Below are 18854 nucleotides of genomic sequence, written 5' to 3' on the forward strand. Positions count from 1 at the left end.
GCAAGCATGGCTGTGCAGTATGTGGTGCCGCAGACCCATCTGTGGCACCATATACTGTACATACAGGTGTATCCTGCGATGCTACCTTGCAGCACTAGGGGTTCTCTTGACCCCTGGATCTCCAGAGGTTAAAAAAAAAACCCATACAGAAAAAAAGTGGGGTGCCACACATGGGGACAATGTGCACTTCCCAAAATGAGCCTGGCCAGCCAGTGCCACACTCCAGCTGCTGTCCAGACTCCAAGCTGCAGGAGTGAGGCAGCTGCAGCTTCCCTGCAGCACTTGGGGTAATCTGCCACACACCAGAGGGCACATGGTATGGGCGTTGCCTGGGAACACCTAGCAGCGGTACAAGGTGTCCTGCTGCTACTTGTCCTCAGAGAACCAGACATCCACACTCATCTGGACACAGCCTTAGAGACTTAAATGCTTCTGCCTGGTTTCAAACCAGCACAGACTACCACCGTTGTCCTCAGATTGTACTTTAGGAAGGGTGTTTACTCTGGTGTCTAGGTAAAATTTCCATTTGAATCATATATATTCTGTCTGCTTAAATTCTACCACCATCCACCACATTTTAATATAGTTTTCCTTGGTATAACTGAGTGCAGAAACTAGTTGTTCTGTGATAAGTGGTTGTGTTTCACTGAAGCTAAGAACTTGGAAACCAAGATCTCTTTGCAAACATTACATGTGAATGTGTCCTGCTCTCCTGCAAGACATGGAAGACATTTACCCCAGAACGCTTTCCTGTATAACTTGCCTTTTATACTTCAAATAGACTTTCAGTTATGTTAAACAATTTCAAGTCCTTAGAATGTTCCAAAGAATCAAGTCCAGTCCTCAAAGGTATTTAAATGCCTAAATCCTATTGACTTCCAGAATTTGATAGGGCCCCAGTTCAGTGGGAGCTAGGAACCATCTACCTTTGAGGACCTGGACTCGATTTCTGGTCCATAAGGCAGTATGAGTTAATGCAGGGGTCAGTAAACTAAGGCCTTTGGGCTTATTAATCAGTTTAATCCATCTGACCTGCAAAGCCCAAATGTTGGCAGCGTTTTGGTGGTTGCCAACAGCAGGATGAGAGGGTATTTTTCAATAAGGTGCATTCATATTGGTGGGAAGAAACAGTGGCCAGGTAGGAAGAACTGGCTGGCTTGGGACCAAGCAACATTATTTTGGTCCACTGCTCCTAAAAGGTTGCTTGAATTAATGCAGTCCTGGGTGACCGGATCTACTGCAGAACACTGTGACACCATCTTCTGTCTGACCTGGTGTAATGTCAAACAGGAATCTCTTCCTAACAGTTTTTTTTCACTGTATTTGAAAGCAGGTGCCTCACCCCTTCTTTCATTTCTGCAGAAATTCTCTGGTGGAAATGCAAAGTCGGCATGGAGCAAGAACCTCGCTAGATCGAGAACATTTGCCTCGTCTTGTTCAAAGAGGTAAATCTAAGAGAACTTTTGGATCAGGCTCTGAAATCTAGCCCTGCTGTGCCTAGTACAAACCAGCTTTGTGTTATGCCAGGGCGGAGTGGACAACGCAAAGTACTTTCAGGACTGCTCTGTCTTTGCCCAGCTGCTTACTTGGGCATTTGAGAGCTGCTGATTGGACAGAGGGTGCAGCAGTCCTGTGACAGCACAGCAGTTCATTCTAGCATAATTTCCTAGTGCTAAATTCATGCTTGCACAGTGGAGTAAAAATGGGGCCTAATAGTGAACAGTCTTTCATTTGCTTTTTTGGCAGGAACTGGTGGTCAAGACTGGCAGCAGTCGAATATTCCAATGCATTCCTGTCCCAAATGTGGAGAAATTCTCCCGGACATTGACACACTTCAGATCCACGTGATGGACTGCATCATCTGAATGCTGGCCAACAACTCCTCACAAAGGGGAGTTTCTTCACCTGCCAAGCAAATAGATTTTTTTCTGCTAGAACAGGATACAGTTCTGTTCCAAAGAAAGTCTTTTAGGGTATTTTTTCCCCCATTGGGTTCAGTGAAAGCCTTCACTCTGACCCTCCTTCACACCTCTGATTGGCTGTTCCTATTTTAATTTGCTCTAGGATGAGAATGTTTATAGTTTAAAATGAATAACTGTCGTAAAGAACTCCATGTATACTTGCAGCAGTGGAAGCCTTATGTAACCTTCACCTTACAAGCTTCTCATCCTGATAGTTGATAGTCAATTATGACTGAGGAGGATTTATTGAACCTAGCTGAATGTATGCAGTCAAAGGGGAGATGAAGATGCACACTTTTTGTAAGTTTGAAAACTAAAATGGTGATAAGTTTAACTAGGGAAAACTCAATTGTGTTGGAGAAACTTAATAAAATGAAATTGTTTTGTATGATGTTTGGAACACATCTTGCTCTTTCTCCAAGTAGCAGTTTTATTGTGGCCCCTTTAACTGTGTAAATTTGGTGTAGAATACTTGATGAGACATACACCCTTCGCTTTGCTTTACTCAGGTAGGAGCAAAGTGCAAGATAAATCGGTTGGGCCTGCAGTATATATGTATATATATATACACTAGTATATGTCACTTGGTTTTATAGAAAAAGTCATAGTTTAAAATGCGCAGCTGTAATGATTCACTTGAAGTTGTACAGTAGCATTCAAAATTATTTTGCTGAAAAGAGTTGGCACAGATAGAAACTGACTGGAAGAGACTTACCTGGCTTTCTCATTTACAGAACAAAAAATAAATCTGTTTCAAAATACAGAAACCAAGTCTGCTTGTAGATATTTTAGTTGCCTTTTTATCCAGGTGCACATGCAATCTGAAAATCCACGCACATTGCACAAATGCATATGTATTGGATTAATTCAATTATGTCAGCAGTGCCTAAATTCCTAGTTTACATAGTGATGTAATAGAAGTGCTCTCAACCAGGGTGCCATATCAAAACAACCTTGGTCTGGACTTGAGGGGCTGAGCTAGAATCTCACCATGACCGGCTGCTCTTTCTTGCTGTAGTGTGGTATTACCCCTGAAATCTAGAAAACATGACATCAAAAAGTGAAGTGAAAATGCTCCTCAAATAATATTAAACATACCTTTTTCATCCAAGCATCTTGGGTCTCTTCACCAACACTGACAGTGACAGTTCTTGGCATGGGGTTTTAGTTTGCTTTTGTTTTACAGATGGAGAAACCACCCTCCAGGTTCACTCATAACAATCACTACAGCCCAGGCTGCCTAGCTTCCAACCCCTTGCTTTTTAACCATGATATATGTATGGGAGCGGGCAGCCTGGGTTGTAGTAGTGATTGCTATGAAAAAGGTTAAAAGTCTGTACAGGGTGAAGGCTTGTGCAGTTTCAGTTTGCTCTGTCTGGGTTTTGAGCAATTACCTTTCCTTAAATGCTAAAACTGACTACCCAAGAAACATCATGGATTTCTACTACTGCAATTAAAGTGACTTGAAACTAACACTTACTAGATTTACATCCAGATTTTACTTTGAGGGACTTTAGCTGAAAACATAGATGATATGCTGGTATTGACTAATGCCTCTTTAGAGTCATAGCATCATAGAGAAGTGGGGCTGGAAGGGACCTCCAGAGGTCATCTAGTCCAATCCCTTGCCTGAGACAGGATCATTTCTATCCAAATCATCCCATATAAACCGTAATCTAAACTCTACATAAGACTACCTTCAGTCTTGACACAACATAAACCTAACACCCTAACCTGCCCCAGGTAAAGGAGGGAATCATGCCAGCCAACATCCTGCTTCTATGAAATGTCAATATGTGCTCAGTGGGTCCTGGGTAGAGAGACATGGCCCCCTGCTACAGAGGAAGGCAAAACCCCCCACAGTCCAGACCAATCTGACCATGGGGTAAAATTCCTTCCTGACGCCAAATCTGGTGATCTGTCTGACCCTGAGGGGAGAGGCAAGAGCCTCTAGCCAGGAACCTCAGGCTTTAGTCCTAGGAGAATTTGCACACTCCTCTTTGACAAACTAGGCTTAATCCTAACCAACTAGGCCACATCCAGATATGCATTTTCCTAGGGATAAGTAACAGTGGCATGCCTTGTGTCACTGCTGCTTGCCCCTGGGGAACGCCGGGCCATGTGTGCTGACATGCAGTGGGTTGCCCTGGGGAGGGGAGGGGAGGCTGAGGCCAGCAACTGTGGTGGCCCCAGAAGCCCTACCTGGGGTCCTGGCAGCCTTGGGGAGCTGCAGCCCCAGCACTCCTGCAGCAGGGAGTCTGGCCGGCAGCTGGAGCATGGCTCCAGCCACTGTGGCGCCAACCAGCCAGGCTCCAGTTTTGGGTGGTGCACGCTGCCACCACATGGGCCACACTGAGTTTTGGCATAGGTTTTTGTAATCCCAGGATCAAAAAAAGCCCCACCCTACAAAGTCAGGGAGCACCTGCATGTGTAGTGTGTGGTGCCACAGACGGGTCTGCAGTGCCACATACCACACATCTGTGCTCATCTGGATGCAGCTCTAGTGTCTTTCAGAGTTGCAAACTCTGGCCTTTGAAACATGTGGGCTTCTCTTAATGTACCCAATTTTATTATGGTAGCTCTACAATTACTATAAATTAGTATTAGCAATTTGATAGGATTACATTAGCTCTCACATGAATGTATTCAGTGATTCTCAACCAGGGTCCTGCAGCACCCTTGGGTGTAATGAGATCCTTTTAAGAGCGATGCACAATACTGGCATTATTGGGTGCGCAAGCACATGCACATAATTCACAATATAAACCCAGAGATTTTGAATACGAATCCCCAGTGTCAAAAACATCCCAACTTTTTGTCATGTTGTTGAGCTCTTTGCAACAGAATTACTTTATTGTTTTTTTCAAAGATGGAGTGAAGCTGATCTGGTGTTTTCCAAGGGAAGCCTTGAGTCTATAAAGAACAACTGTATTGGCCCAGCTGCCCTTCCCTGCCCCCTGGCATGCTTGTCCTAGCTCCCCCCACACTCTGCGACAGGCAGGCAGGCAGATGAATGACAGAGCCATACTTTTTGGGTTAGCTCATCCCTGTGGTGTATCCCATGCTCCCAGGACCTATGAAAGGGGCAGTGGGGGCAGATGGCTCTGGTTGCTGGCATGTGCAACCTCAAGGGAGCGGCTTCAGCTGCAGGGACCATCCTTACCCCCTCAGGTATGGACTGGGGGTGGGAAGGGGATGGAAAGAGCAGGGGATGAAGTCCTGCTGTGGTTGCCCTCCCTGGTATCAGCTGAAACTGGGGCACTCCTGCAGTAGGTCAGTGTTTCTCAACCTTTTTAGCCTCAAGGCAGCCCTCCACAACTCTGAATTTAGCTGCTAGCTCAGTAAATCGCTACCAGCACCCCAGCGTGCCACCAAATTCAGAAGAGTTATGGAGTGTTACCTTGAGGTTAAGGTTGAGAATCACTGTTTTAGTTTAAAGAGTTACAGCAACAACATGCAGTTCCTCCTGTCTTTATATAATGGACATCTACAGGGTGAAGGTGCTTATGCCAAAGCCCCTAATGCAGTGGTTCTCAACATGGTCCTGCCACTGTCGTGGGGTGCAACTGTCTCGCACACCTTTTGTTATCAGGAAGCATGCGAGAGCTGAACCGAGAAGCAGCTGCAGGAGAAAGATGTGTCTGCCTGCATTACACTTCTGCGGTACTTCTTGCAGGTCACCTGCAGCGTGCCTGCCAAAAAAGGCTGGCAGCGACTGGTGTAGGGTCGTGGTTCCCGGCATTTTCAGACTCAAGCCCCCGCCTCTGGAAACTCAAGGTCCCCTCAAAAAATGTCAGTTCTTAGTTTTCACTCATTGCTTGACTACATAAAATCCTTCTGTTGTAGGCAAAAAAACAGGCTTGATTGGGACTGGAGCATCTTGTCTCACAGCAAAGCCCAGCCCATGCAGGCCCACCAGCCCCTCACCCCACGTGGTGTACCTGTGAAGCCTCGCATTAAGACTTGGCCTTCGAGTGAATTGCTGTCCAGGCCTCATTTGTGTATACAACCCTGCCCTGCCCTGCCCCCCCAGCCCATTTTGATGCAAATCAAACCTTGAACCCTGAATTAAAACCCAGATTGATGAAGCCCGGATTAAATTTTGGACTAATTAACACCAGATTAAATTGCAGCTATAACCCTGAATTAAACCTCAGGCTAATAAACCCCGTATTAAATCCTAGAATAATTAACTTCAGATTAAATATATTAATGAACCACAGATTAAACCCTGTCATAATGAACTAGAGATTACGCCTCAGAATAATGAAGGGCAGAATAAACCCTGGAATAATGAACTACAGATTAAATCCTGGATTAAACCTTGGACTAATGAACCTCAGATTCCACCCCAGACTAAACTCTGGATCAAACTCTGAACCTTGGATTAAATTTCAAAACAATGAAACCCAGAATAAACCCTGGACCAAAGCCTAGGCTAATGAACCTCAGATTAAACCCTGGACCAAATCCTGGATTAAACCTCAGGCTAAGAACCTGAGATTAAACCCCGCAATAATGAACTACATATTAAAACTCGATGGATGAACTCCAGATTAAACGCTAGAATAACAAACTGTAAATTAAACCTCAGACTCCAGACTCAACCTTGGAATAATGAACTCCCGATTCAACCCTGGAGTAAACTTCAAACTAATGAACATCAGATTAAACCCCAGAATAAACTCTGGATTAAATTTTGGATCTATGAACCTCGGATTATACCTCAAACTAACGAACCCCAGATTAAACCCTGGAATAATGAGCTCTGGAGTCTGGATCAAACCCTGGACTAAACCCTGGATTAAACACCATATTTATGAACCTTGGATTAAACCTCAAGATAATGAACCTTGGATTAAACCCCGGAGGAATGTGCCCCAGACGAAATGCTGGAACAATGAACGGCAGATTCAACCAGAGATTAATGAATTGCAGATTAAACCCTAGAAGAACGAGCTGCAAACTAAACCTCAGAGTAACACACTCCAGATTAAACCCCGGCATTATGAACTCCAGATTAAACCCTGGATTGACCCTCAAACGAATGCCGACCCGCACCTCGGACGAAACTCTGGAATGATGAACCTTGGATTAAACCTCAGATTTATGCACCCCGGATTAAACCCCCGAATAATGAGCTCTGGAGCCTGGATCAAACGCTGGATGTGTGAACCTCGGGCTAACACAGCCCGGATTAACCCCTGATGTAGCGCACCCTGGACTAGCCCGCCCCCACGCAGGAGGGCGCCCCGCCCCGGAGCCGCCGTCCCGCAGCGCCGCGCCGCCATGCCGGGCAACGGCCGGGCGGGATGGCGCCTGGAGACCGTCCTGCGGCACCTGCGGCCCGGCCGCCCCGTATCCTTCCCGCTGCAGGCAGGGCCCGGGGTGCTGGGGCTCCCCCCGGCCGGGCCCTGGGCCTGCTCCGCCCGGCCGCCTGCGGCCCCTGCTCTGCGGCCGCGGGTCGGGGCAGCTGGGCTCCGCCCGGCCCTGCCTGACCGGGGCCGAGGAGGCCGGGCTGGGCAGGGAGCTCTCCTGGTGCCCCTGCCCGTCCTGTGGGAAGTGCAGCAGAGGTGGGCGCTTGTCCCGTGGCTTGGGGCTCCCTGTGGGAGGCTTGCGCCGGCTGTGGCCGCCACTGGGTATGCGAACCTCCATTATGTTGAATGAAGGGTATTGCAGCAAAGGAAATGGGAAGAAGGGGAGCAAGTCTTAGGATAAAAATGGATAAGAACCTTGTATATGGATTATGGCATGTATTTATTGTGGTTTAACCTGGGTAATAACCATCAGATTCTGGGACTCCAGGCATATTTGGAGATGCTTTTGTAAAAGTAATTATATTTTTGTATTCCTTAACGTCTACTGCAGGCAGCACTTCCTACTTCAGCACAAACTGGTGCTGCTACAAACCCAGGGGGGTTCCAGTAAGTAACATTTAACGTTCTTTTTCATATTAAGTTTGAAGATGAGTGTCCATTCCCTGTATAATTGCCTCTTTTTTTCTTATGGCCATATTTCCATTCGGTCTGCAAATTAAATCTTGTGGGGGCATTTTCTCATCTGTTTAAAGTGACTTGGAGACTGAAGATCATGCTTCAAGGGTCTGTTTACATGAGTATGACCCTCTCAGATAGGTATATTGAGAATCAGATGCGTCCGGAGCCCCTGCTTTCATGCTTTGGAGGCCGGAGGTTGAGCACTGCCTTCTTTTTTTTTTTCCCCTGTTGTTGAATTTGGGTGGAAAGAAGAGGTGAGCGGTGGTGGCACTTGTCCTCTGGATGCTCAGAGAGCTCCAGGCAAGCAAGGAGTTCTGGTAGGAGTTGCATTGATGTGCCAGTGAGGGCAAAGAGCACGCTGCACATGCACCACCGGCCAAAGGGGCTGTGGCTGCAACCCCCCACCTCCCTTCTGGATCCACCCATGGAGACTTCCTTTTAGGAGGGTGGAAGGTGGGTCAAAGGGACAGCTGCTTTTATACCTAGAACTAACGCTTCCAAATCGAGAAAACATTATATTAAATAATCACTTATGTAACATCTTAAACATACTCAGCTGGGTTGGGAAACGTAAGCCTAAGGAAAAAACAAACAGCTTCTCATCATACATTCCTCCTCTTGCCCAATGTTATCTTACCCTGCATTTTATGATGATCTGCCAAGGGTAGGACAGGTTTTATGTGCAGTCTATACATTGCCAGGCAGCTTTCTGGAGCAGCATACAGAATTGAAACTGTTCAAAACCCAACAGCAAAAATTAGGGTCTGAACCATTTTGCCTTTTAAAAACAAAACCCTTTCTTCACAGTCGGGGTGGGGAGGGAAAATCATTATCTTTTTTCTTTCCGGACTGTGATTTGTTCATAGAGAAGATCTGTTTTCAGGATTTTTTTTAGCTGTCTTTTAATCTCTGTAACGAGTGATTCTGTTTCCGTCTGTCAGCAGTTAATTCCATGAAATGTGTATTTTATTTTTCTTTTCAGGCCACGGCTGAAACGGGAGCAGTCCATGGAGAACTTCAGTATTTCCTCCTCTTTGAACTTATGTAATCAAATTTCTGTTTATCTTCACAGTTACACTCTAGATAATGATCTTCTGACCCCAGAGCAAAGGCACTTCTATGAGGAAAATGGTTATCTACTCATTAAAAACCTTGTTTCTGATGAAGACATTGAGCGTTTCAGGTACAGGGCAGCTATCTAATCCAGCCACAAACTTTTTGCTATTTGGTAATTTTGCATAATTTATTGAAACCCTATGAACCCTGGGGTTTGCTGAACTGGAAGCGCAGTATCAATGACTAATTTATCCCGCCATTTAAATGTTTTAGAGAGAGGTAGTTAGCAGTGTTTATCTCAAGTCGGGCAGACAGCCCAATTTATTCAGAAAGCCGTAAGATTAAATATTTTAGTGTAGTAAAGTGGTAGAATGCCTACTGACATTTTTTTTTAATGTTCTTTTTCAGAAATGAATTTATAAAGATCTGTAAAAAGGAGATACAAGTACCTGGATTAATAGCAATGCGAGATGTGACCATTGCTAAGTCAGAGTTCATTCCAGATGAAAAAGCAATTACTAAAATTCAGGATTTTCAGGAAGATGAGGAGCTCTTCAGATATTGTACCCTGCCTCAGGTTAGAAGGGGAAATTGTACTGGTTCCTAAAAATAATGGCCCATGTAAAGAAACGTGTATCATCAGGACATCAAAGCCTCCTTTGTCCACTTCCAGATGTAACCCTGAGAAAGGGATGTGAGGGGTAGGGGACACTTACAGCACTGCTAGCATTTCACTTCACTGTGAGCTTTCTAAACTGTGCCCAATGGCAGCATCCAAAAGGCTACTGGATTTTACAGGTTTAGGTTATTTTAAGAACCAACACTTTTTTTCCTTTTAATAAGAAAAGTAACAGAAAATCTATGTATGTGGAAGTGCTGTAGAAATCTCTTTATAATCGGATTATATTGCATGTAGCAACATAAAATATGATCAATTTGCTCCTGTAAAACACGCTTACCCTGCAAGCTCATTTAGAAAAAGCACATGTGAACAAGTAACTTCTTGTAGTTCTTTTGATGTGGCTGTTATATTGCAATAGCTTTCTGCAGCACCTTGGCAAGATTAACTATAACAACTACACAGTGTGTTTGCCAGTATCATTTTATCTCCAGTAGGGACCTAGCGGTGCTAGCCACAGATCCCACTCATCAGGACTGACTGCTGTAGTCTTGCCAGTAAGAGTGTATAGTTTAGACCTGACCAATACATGGTGATTGCTTTTTATTGGATTCTACTACATATTGCAACAATGTAATTTCTTTCTTATTCTTAATTTTCTTTACTTTAGATCCTAAAATATGTTGAATGCTTTACCGGGCCAAACATAATGGCCATGCACACAATGCTGATAAATAAACCTCCAGATCCTGGTAAGGATAATATTAGATGAGGAGGAAAAAGAAGCTTCACTTTATAATAATGGGTGACTTTCTATCTAGTTAAGAATTTTTTTAAGTGCAATTTTTCACCTAGACTTTAAAATGTTCTCTATTTTTTTTTTCTAGTTCAGGGCTCTGAATCAGTCAGGTTCATACCTATTTTTAAGCATGTGAGTACTTCCACTGAAGTCACTGGGGAGTATGTATTTAAAGTTGGGCATGTATCTGGCTGAATTAGGGGTGTTGTATTTTTAGTTCAGAACTGAGAAACTTTTTTCCTAATGGCTTTAGAGTATGGTTTTTGCGTATCTCCCCTCTTCTAAATAGGAATCTGAATCAGCTGGGCAATGTTCCTTTTGAGGAAATCTTGTTTCAAGGAGTGTTATAGCTTGGCCAGTATTGTTGAAAATTTTCTAAACCTGCTTCTTGATTCAGGAATAAATTAACTTTTGGCCAATTAACTTTTGGCCAATTTGAGCTTTGCACTGGGGTTTACTGGCTTCATGTATTAACTGGAAAAAACTTTTAACTTGGAAAAAATATTGACTTTTTTTTAAAAATCTGTCTGAAGCTTGAGCCTTTAAAATCTCTCTCTTAAAGTAGACTAAGATTTATAAAGCCTGGGCCCAAAAGTTAGGCTCTTTTGAAATATATATGGCTCTTTTGGGTTTGTGCCTGTATTAAATGTAGGTTAAAGGCAGGCATTGTTCAGATATAGCCTTTAACAGCCTGAGTTTTCAAAACCTCAGCATTGAGTTAGAAGTGTAGATAGTGTCCTCTGGTAAACTAAGTGGTCAGCATTTGAAATAAAGACTTAAGAGCATAATTTTTGGCTCTTATTCTTGAAAATCTTGACCCTAAAGCATATGAGAGAGATTTCTAAATCTTAATCTCATTTAAGGTATTAGAATCTTTTTTTTTTTTAAGTTACACTAGATAAATTTAATGTGATAATATTCAGATAGATTGTTTTTATTTTTCACAACTACCTTTGTTAGTACTTTTAGCAAATATCTACTGTATCAAAACACTAACCTGGTTTATGAGCATCATCTCCCCTGTGCGCTGCACTTAGAAATGCAGTAGAGTTTACAAGTCTTGGAGTAGCGAGAGGTAGTTAGCCACATTTGTTTGAAGTCAGGGCAGGGTGACGTGGTTCAGAGGCTAGCTCGTTCAGCAAAAGCTTTCTTAGCCAATACCCTACTTTGTCGTATGCTACAAATGGACTTTCCAAGTATTTGAGGAAATTTGAATTTAGAAACGCAACAGACACTTGATCCATTTTTAAACTTGGTTCATGTGACACATCACTTAATAAAATAACAATTGCCATAAAGTTCACGGCTGGAAATATAATGCATTTCACACCCTGAATCCAGCTCCACCCCTAACCAGTGCAAAGTGGGACTAGTTCTTACAGCATGCTGTGACCCCTCACGATAGCTGAACAGTGAAAACTCCCCACTGGTGCCAAATGGTTTAAGCATTTCCTTGATGAGAATTCTTCCTGTTCCAGGTAAGATGAGCTCTCGCCATCCCATGCATCAAGATCTGCACTACTTCCCCTTCCGTCCTGCAGATCTCATTGTGGCTGCCTGGACGGCCATGGAGCGGGTAGATCGCAGCAACGGCTGCCTGGTTGTGTTGCCTGGAACACACAAAGGCTCCCTGAAGCAGCACGATTACCCCGAGTGGGAGGTAGAGTTGCATGTGGGGTTCCTGTGGATGGTGTGTGGAGTATGTGGCCTGTAGACAGGGGTTTTGTTTGGTAAAGTTGAATCATGCAAATTTGTTACTGGCTAAAGCTCCTATGTAGCTGTGCGGTTTTTTGGTATGTCTTGCCTTGTTATGGAGTATGAGCCTTTTTTGGGTCAGGGACTGACTTCTGTGTCCGTGTTGCACGCTGGGTGTTCCAGTAGAGTAGAGAGTGATGATGGGCACACAATTCGACTGTTCACTGGGCAGACATTACCCTATACTGGAAGTGGGGATAGTTTTTCTGCTTCACAGTCCTCCAGCCCTCAGTTGTCAAGAAGTGTATCCAAATTCATAACGTGTCAGGCACAAGTGGCACCCATTTTTCTGACTCTCTGGACTGGAGGAGTGGCATGGGGTCAGATGGCAGGCCGGATCCCATGCAGGGTTAGTGTGTGCAGTCAACATGGGTGTGATGCAGCATGCTGGCCTAACCCTATGTAGCCAGCCTGCAGATACCAGGGGTCCAGTAATTTGAAGGCAGTTAACATTACCACTGCTCCCCCACCACCAAATTTCAGGACCTTGGAGAGCCCTGAGGGCCGGATGACACAGCTCCATGTGCCAGATCCAGCCTGGGGGCTGGAGGCTGAGCATCCCTGGTATAGAAGACACAGTGATGTCTAGTCCCAGAGGTTGGCCCCAGGAACATACTTGTTTTCTTCAAGCAGATAGGAGTGCTGCGGACATGTGTAAGATCAGATGCGTAGCAAAATGAAAATATCCTCCTAGAAGAATAGTTTGTAAGCCAACTGTACAGGCCTATGAGGAACATCTTTCTTGCCTGAATAATTATCTTGAACATAGTGGTTTGGGGTGTTGCTTCAAAGGAAAAATGTAATGTTCTCGCAACATCACGTAACTCAGAAATGGCCAGACTGAATTTAGGCACACTTTCCCCTCAGAAACCCACAGGCAGCTCTTAGGCAGGCACATGAAATTATAGATTTCCCACTTCCCCCCCTCCACTATGAGTCTCTGCAGCAGTTTAAACATTTGAACTTTGTATTGTCTTCAGGGTGGTGTCAATAAGATGTACCATGGGGTGCGTGACTATGATGCAAATCAGCCCAGGGTTCACCTTGAGATGAAGAAGGGCGATACCGTGTTCTTCCATCCCCTGCTGATTCATGGCTCAGGAGCAAACCAAACTCAAGGCTTTCGAAAGGTAAGAACCATTTCAAGGTAAAGTATTCAGTTTGCTGTATAGTCTTTTTAACATAAAACAGCTAAAAAAAAAACAACCTCCTCTCAAATCTGTGACTGTCTCATGGTTCCTTGCATGCCAGGAGATTTTGTGGGTTTTTTTTATAGGTTTCTGAAGCGACTTTTGCTGTAATGCTACTTTAAAATCGGCCAGTTTCACTTTTAGAGAAGTGATGTAATGCAGTAGTATATTTTTTGAAGAGGTGTATAGTAAGGCCCAGATTCTGGGAAGCAAATGAACACTACCAATTCCAACAGAATTCAAGGCTATTTCATCAGATTTTAAGCTGCCTTTGAAGGAGAAAGTGTATTGCTTTTATTTTTTTGCCTTCAAAGCCTTTAACTTGAACTAACTAATCCTTGTATAGGGAGGGTGAGGCTTAGATTAATTAAAGTTTGAATGACTCATTGACCTAATTCCACTCGGAAAGGCTCCTTAAAAAAGGAACAATGTGAATTCTTATTTAAAGTGCTTTTTTCCCAGGTGAAGATTTCCAAAAGCAGAGGCGCATGCTAAAAGCATAAGGAGGGGTTCACACAGGGCTACAACAGTGTTTGCTCTAAAATGGTTTGATGGGGTGTCAACGGGTTGCTACTTTTGGCTTGGTGTCTGTAACTATAGTGGAACTGACTCCAGTTTTTTTTCATGCAGGCAATATCTTGTCACTTTGCAAGTGCGGATTGCTATTACATTGATGTCAAGGGCACTAGTCAAGAAAACGTTGAGAGAGAAGTTCTGGAAATTGCACACAAAAAATACGGTGTGACTGTCCCTATTACCTTGAAGGTAACCAAGAATCAGACCCTGCAGTCGGTTGTCCTAGTGACACAATACATTTTTAGCTGTATTTTATGCATATTGATTGTGTGCTTCAGGTATTTTGTGCTTTTTATTACTTAATTCATAAGCGATTATTTAAGGGTAACGACCCATCCATTTTAAAGTGTTTTAACATAGGTCCACTTACAACTGTGAGTAGATGAGAATGTTTGATTTCCTCAGGATGATGCTTATTATGGTGACTGGCAAGTCTGGTTTGTCTTATCTTACCGAACTCAAGCGAGGGAGAGCGATTCCAGGGATAATGCTCATGAGATGAGGCAGGATACATCCGTGAGTTTAGACTCCAAATGTACTCACCACTGGTTCTAAAGTCCACTGTGGTGGGGAGCTAAAAGACAGAGCAGATACCTGGTACTCCTTGCACTGAATGGTTGCTGTTGTTCAGGGCAATTATAGGATTGGCTCAGAAATTTGTCTTAAATGATTGGTGTGACTTCTGTTTAAAGTCAGTAGCTGGACCCAAAGATCTGAGGAGAATTTTGATTGGTTGTGTGCGCTTTTTAATATAATTCCCTTGTAACAATTGGCACTTGGGACATTTGCCAGAGTGATGGGTATCATGGGTATCTTACTGTATCCTGAAATTGCCCAAGACCCCAGGTTCCTCTTAAATCAGCAGCACAATAGTCTATTGTCTAATGGAGCATCCATTGGAGGAAGGTCAGCTGCTTGCTACTGCTTTGTTTTTGGTGTCTTTTCGATCCCCTCCCCACCTCTCACCTCTAGTTCTTCCAACCTAGCTAATCAACGGCTTTTCTAACCCACCCATCAGTGTGGAATTGAGGCAGCGTGGAGCAGATTTCTCAAAAGCTTTGTTTAGAGAGATTTTTTTTTTTTTTAATCTTCAGAGCAGTCACTGACATGTACTAATTTCCATCTGTAACTGCTCTTCTTCAGCTTCCCTGATTTGCCCCAGGCAGAGCTGGCATCAGGACTGCACATGGAGATCAGAATTCCCTGTCCGTTCTCCTGTGCCCAGTCTGTCTCTCTCTCAGACTAGGCTGGCTTGCTTCCACTTTTGCAGAGAAATGGTGACAAACGTAGTCATTTTTTCCTGTTTCCATATTCCTATTTTGCACCTAATTCTATCCACTGGTTTCTTTTGTAATCTTGTGCCCTCTGCCTGGTTCCTGTGTGCCTTCACAGAGCCTGTCTGCTGTTGGAAAGGAGCCCTGTAATAAATCTAGTCAGCCAGACAGCATTTTACGTTGTGCAGAAGGTCAAAGCAGCTGAAGATACAAAAGGGAAGCATAATATTGTGTGTACAAGAAAATAAGTTTTTTTCTTTCTGTCATCTGATTTGTTCCTCTTGCAATATATGGGTGTTATCCCATAGGAATATTATTATAAATGTGACAGCTTCTTGTTTTTAGTTGAAAACTTTCAGTGTAGCATTTGTGTCTCCCCCTACTCCTTCCATTCTTGATATTTTTTTCTCCTTTCGTATGTCATAGAATTTATATGAATCTCACAGATGGACTCATCTTTTTGTGGCCTTCAGTATTTGTGTGTTGACTTTGTTCTGCCATAATATATTTATACAGAATCTTTAGGGAAAAATGAAGAATTTTGTTCATTTAAAATATGTAGCTAAGGGGAAAGACATTTCAACTTGGGTGTCTTCAGAAATAAATACTGTGCCCCAGTCTACCTAATATTGTATTTTCTTGCTGTGACAGCTCTGCTCGTAATTCAAGGGAATCAGCCTGTTCTTTCCCCAGTTATCTGTGGATGTGGCCTGCTGTCACAATCCCCCTTTCCCAGCTTTGCTTCCTTTCTCACCTATTACACCTTGATCTTTTTCTTTAGGTTTGGGAAGCAGGTGGCAAGGTCAGGGGATACCCTTGGTGGATGTGCTGCTCACCAGGTTCTCTCTCTCAGCTTCCTTCACCTTAGTTCTGGGCTGTGTCTACCGCTGTTGCTGTTCCTCTTCTCCCCGAGGCAGCTGACCTTTTCCACACGAGCTGAGCCTTGCCAGGATTCTTCTTGATATGTATAGCTTTTTATTTTCAGGTTGGAGCCTCTGTTTTAAAGTCCACAAGCTCCAATCCAGTAGTCTGGAGCCTCAGCCCCTTTTACCACTCCTCATGAGCAGTTGGGTTCACTGTTCACATCTCTGCCTTGTTCAGGCTTCTCTGGGACCTCCTTCCTCTCTTCACAGTCCCACCACAAACCGATGGATTAGTCTTCATGAAAAATACTCAAACAGAAATGGCATCAGTGCCCTCTTAGCAACAACACAGTCTTCTGCCTCCAATATGGCAGCCATAACAAAAATAAAGAAAAAATCATATCTTGTCTAATTAGTTTCCATCTCCCCAACAGGCTGCTTCTCCCCTTTCTCCTGTCTCTTCCAAATCCCCTGCAGCTCAGTCATCCTATTCCGGGGTCAGGAGCTCCATCCCACTGCTCTCTAGGCCTTCTTTCCCAGACAATTGCTAGGTCTGGCTCGAACTCTTTCCCCTCTCCTTTAGGTCCTTCAGCAGAGATTTAAATAACCAGGTAACTCTCCCTGTCCCACTTCCTGGCACCTGGGAAGGAGTTGCTAATCAGTTAATTAGAAAGTTCTTAAATCACCTGCTGTTTCATCTCTGAAAATGGTGGGTGGCCCTCTATATTCCCTTCTGGGTTCTCTTCTTTTTTCCCCTACTCTTTAAACTCTACAACCTCTGTCCCTCCGTCTCTCATTCTCCTCTGTCTAGTAACAGAGCCAGGGTTCACACATCTCTCCCAAAAAACAGTTACTAGGTATTTCAGTGTATATTATATGCAGGCAATACAGTAAGAGCAGGTTCTACCACTGACAGGTGAAAGCAATCCATGAGGAGCAGAACAGTGAGCAGGCTTAGCTCCCTAGCTGCTGCTACTCGGTTAGATGGTATATGGAAAGATTTTTTCCCTTGGTTCTGTTTTCCACTCCCCAAAACCAAAACTAAACAAGGGGTATAATATATTCTAGGGCATGCTGCACATGAGAAAATATGGCAATCTGTTCTACTGCTGTTAACTTTTTTCTTTTTGTTTTAAGGACACTTGGATGATACGGGGACGGCTTGTGAAAGGAGAGAGAATTAATCTTTAGACAAATCTTTGAATACCAGGAATGGAAAACCAAGTGCCAACACATTGTATTCCCTGGGCACAGACTCAGGTTCTCCACTGTGATTTGTTTATAATTTTGCACTTTCTCTTTTTTCATGTTTTGTCTGACTTAGGCTAAACATTGCATGCAAGTTCACATCTAACAAATCTGCTTTATGACATTTTGGGTTGAAATGTGAATGCCCTGAGATTTAATGAGTGTTAATGAGAAAGTACTTACAGAAAGCATGCCAGCAGTAGCAAAATAGAGGTATTCATTGTTTGTTAAAGAGCTGAGAGGTCTCATCCACCTACTTAAATCTTACCAGTAAGTAACTACCAGTTTTAGATTCAGATGCATCTATCTTGACATAATCTGAATTGATACTAATATAACTCTTATATGCCCTCCTAGCTATAATGGGTTTAGTTTTTACTAAAGAAATGAAAAGCAGTAAAGTAGTCTATTTGAACATGAAGCATCTTGATGTGATGCTATTTAGGGAATGTTTACTTGATTTAGACAAGATGGGGAGTAGTACAAGAACTGCAAGGTGGGTAAAGAAATTACTAAAATTGAGATGGTGGCTTTCACTGAAAGGGAAGCAGTGGAGCTGGAGAAAGGTAGGAAGGTTACCGATTTGAGCTCCTTAGTGACTAAATATAAGAAAATAGGGGTGAGCTGATGGGGTGGTTTGGCAAAGCACTGGAGTATCAGCCAGGGAGAGCTGACAATTACCTTGTTTGAAATTGGCTCCAGCAAGCAGAGATTTTTCTCTTAATCTTTTTACTTGCTTCCCTCTCGTCCATTTGTTGAAAAATAGAGGGTTCCTCTTCTGAAACTGCCACATTTATAAGAAAAGGCTTGGTGCTTCATGGCAATGCAGGAAAGTTAATTTAAAAAATGGTAAAATAATTATGCTTATCTGCCTAAAAATGGCGAAAGTCAGCAAGGCCTAACTGCTGCACTGCAATACACTTGTTTTTAAAGTTAGCTGTTTTATTAAGAAAAAAAATACTTTGAAATAAAGATTAAGCTAAAACAGCTATGGATGTGTTGGTCCATTATTTCCACAAATCTGATACTCTGCTGATGTTGGATGTAGAAAGTCATTCCTCCAAGAGATTGTGGGTTGTGGTAACTCTCCTTGTTTTCTCTGAAGATTTGTGATCTTTTTAACACACAAAACCACCACAATGACAGCTTTTCTGTAAGCAGGGACAGGCAATTATTTTGGGTGGAGGGACGCTTACTGAGTTTTGGCAAGCCATTGGGGGACACATGACAGGGAGTCGGGCAGATAAATATTAATTTTCTAAATTTTTCAGGGGCCCCGTGGGCTGCATAGAATGGCCTGACAGGCTGCATCTGGCCCATGGGCCACATTTTGCCCACCCCTGCTGTAAAGGGTTTCTGTGGGCACAGTATTTTATCTCTGGAGTCTTTGGTTTAATCCCATCTTGCCTTGGGACACGTAAACCCAGGTCTAGCACCTCCCAGAAGCATGCCCAGACACAAGGGCACTCAGTTGTTCACTATCCAAGGGGCCAGGGATGCTCTCTCATCTTCCTATT

At 43.6% G+C, this 18854-nt stretch overlaps 2 protein-coding genes across 4 annotated transcripts in view; both read left to right on the top strand.

Moving 5' to 3' along the window:
* OPTN (optineurin) overlaps positions 1 to 2728 on the top strand; it is a 38318-nt gene extending 35590 nt beyond the window's left edge. For all 3 annotated transcript variants that reach the window (XM_090041798.1, XM_090041799.1, XM_090041797.1), the window contains exons 13-14: positions 1363 to 1445; positions 1747 to 2728. In XM_090041798.1, coding sequence (XP_089897924.1) covers positions 1363 to 1445; positions 1747 to 1865 — 202 coding nt within the window. In that variant the 3' untranslated portion in view covers positions 1866 to 2728. The remainder of the gene's footprint in view (positions 1 to 1362; positions 1446 to 1746) is intronic.
* Positions 2729 to 7184: 4456 nt separating this feature from the next.
* PHYH (phytanoyl-CoA 2-hydroxylase) lies at positions 7185 to 18324 on the top strand. Its single transcript, XM_090041802.1, has 9 exons — positions 7185 to 7319; positions 7830 to 7885; positions 9030 to 9140; positions 9422 to 9590; positions 10303 to 10384; positions 11910 to 12091; positions 13167 to 13316; positions 14007 to 14141; positions 17227 to 18324. The coding sequence occupies exons 1-9, from the start codon at positions 7251 to 7253 to the stop codon at positions 17278 to 17280; spliced, it is 1008 nt and encodes a 335-aa protein (XP_089897928.1). The 5' UTR covers positions 7185 to 7250; the 3' UTR covers positions 17281 to 18324.
* Positions 18325 to 18854: the final 530 nt, after the last annotated feature.

This window comes from Crocodylus siamensis, chromosome 4, assembly GCF_052110815.1.
Source record: "Crocodylus siamensis isolate JL-2025a chromosome 4, ASM5211081v1, whole genome shotgun sequence".
NCBI lineage: Eukaryota > Metazoa > Chordata > Crocodylia > Crocodylidae > Crocodylus > Crocodylus siamensis.

Excerpts from the sequence above, each read along its gene's own strand:
- PHYH (XM_090041802.1), top strand. The coding sequence starts at position 7,251 with ATGCCGGGCAACGGCCGGGCGGGATGGCGCCTGGAGACCGTCCTGCGG. Across the intron at positions 12,092-13,166 it reads ACGATTACCCCGAGTGGGAG|GGTGGTGTCAATAAGATGTA; the intron begins GTAGAGTTGCAT and ends TATTGTCTTCAG. Across the intron at positions 13,317-14,006 it reads AAACTCAAGGCTTTCGAAAG|GCAATATCTTGTCACTTTGC; the intron begins GTAAGAACCATT and ends TTTTTCATGCAG.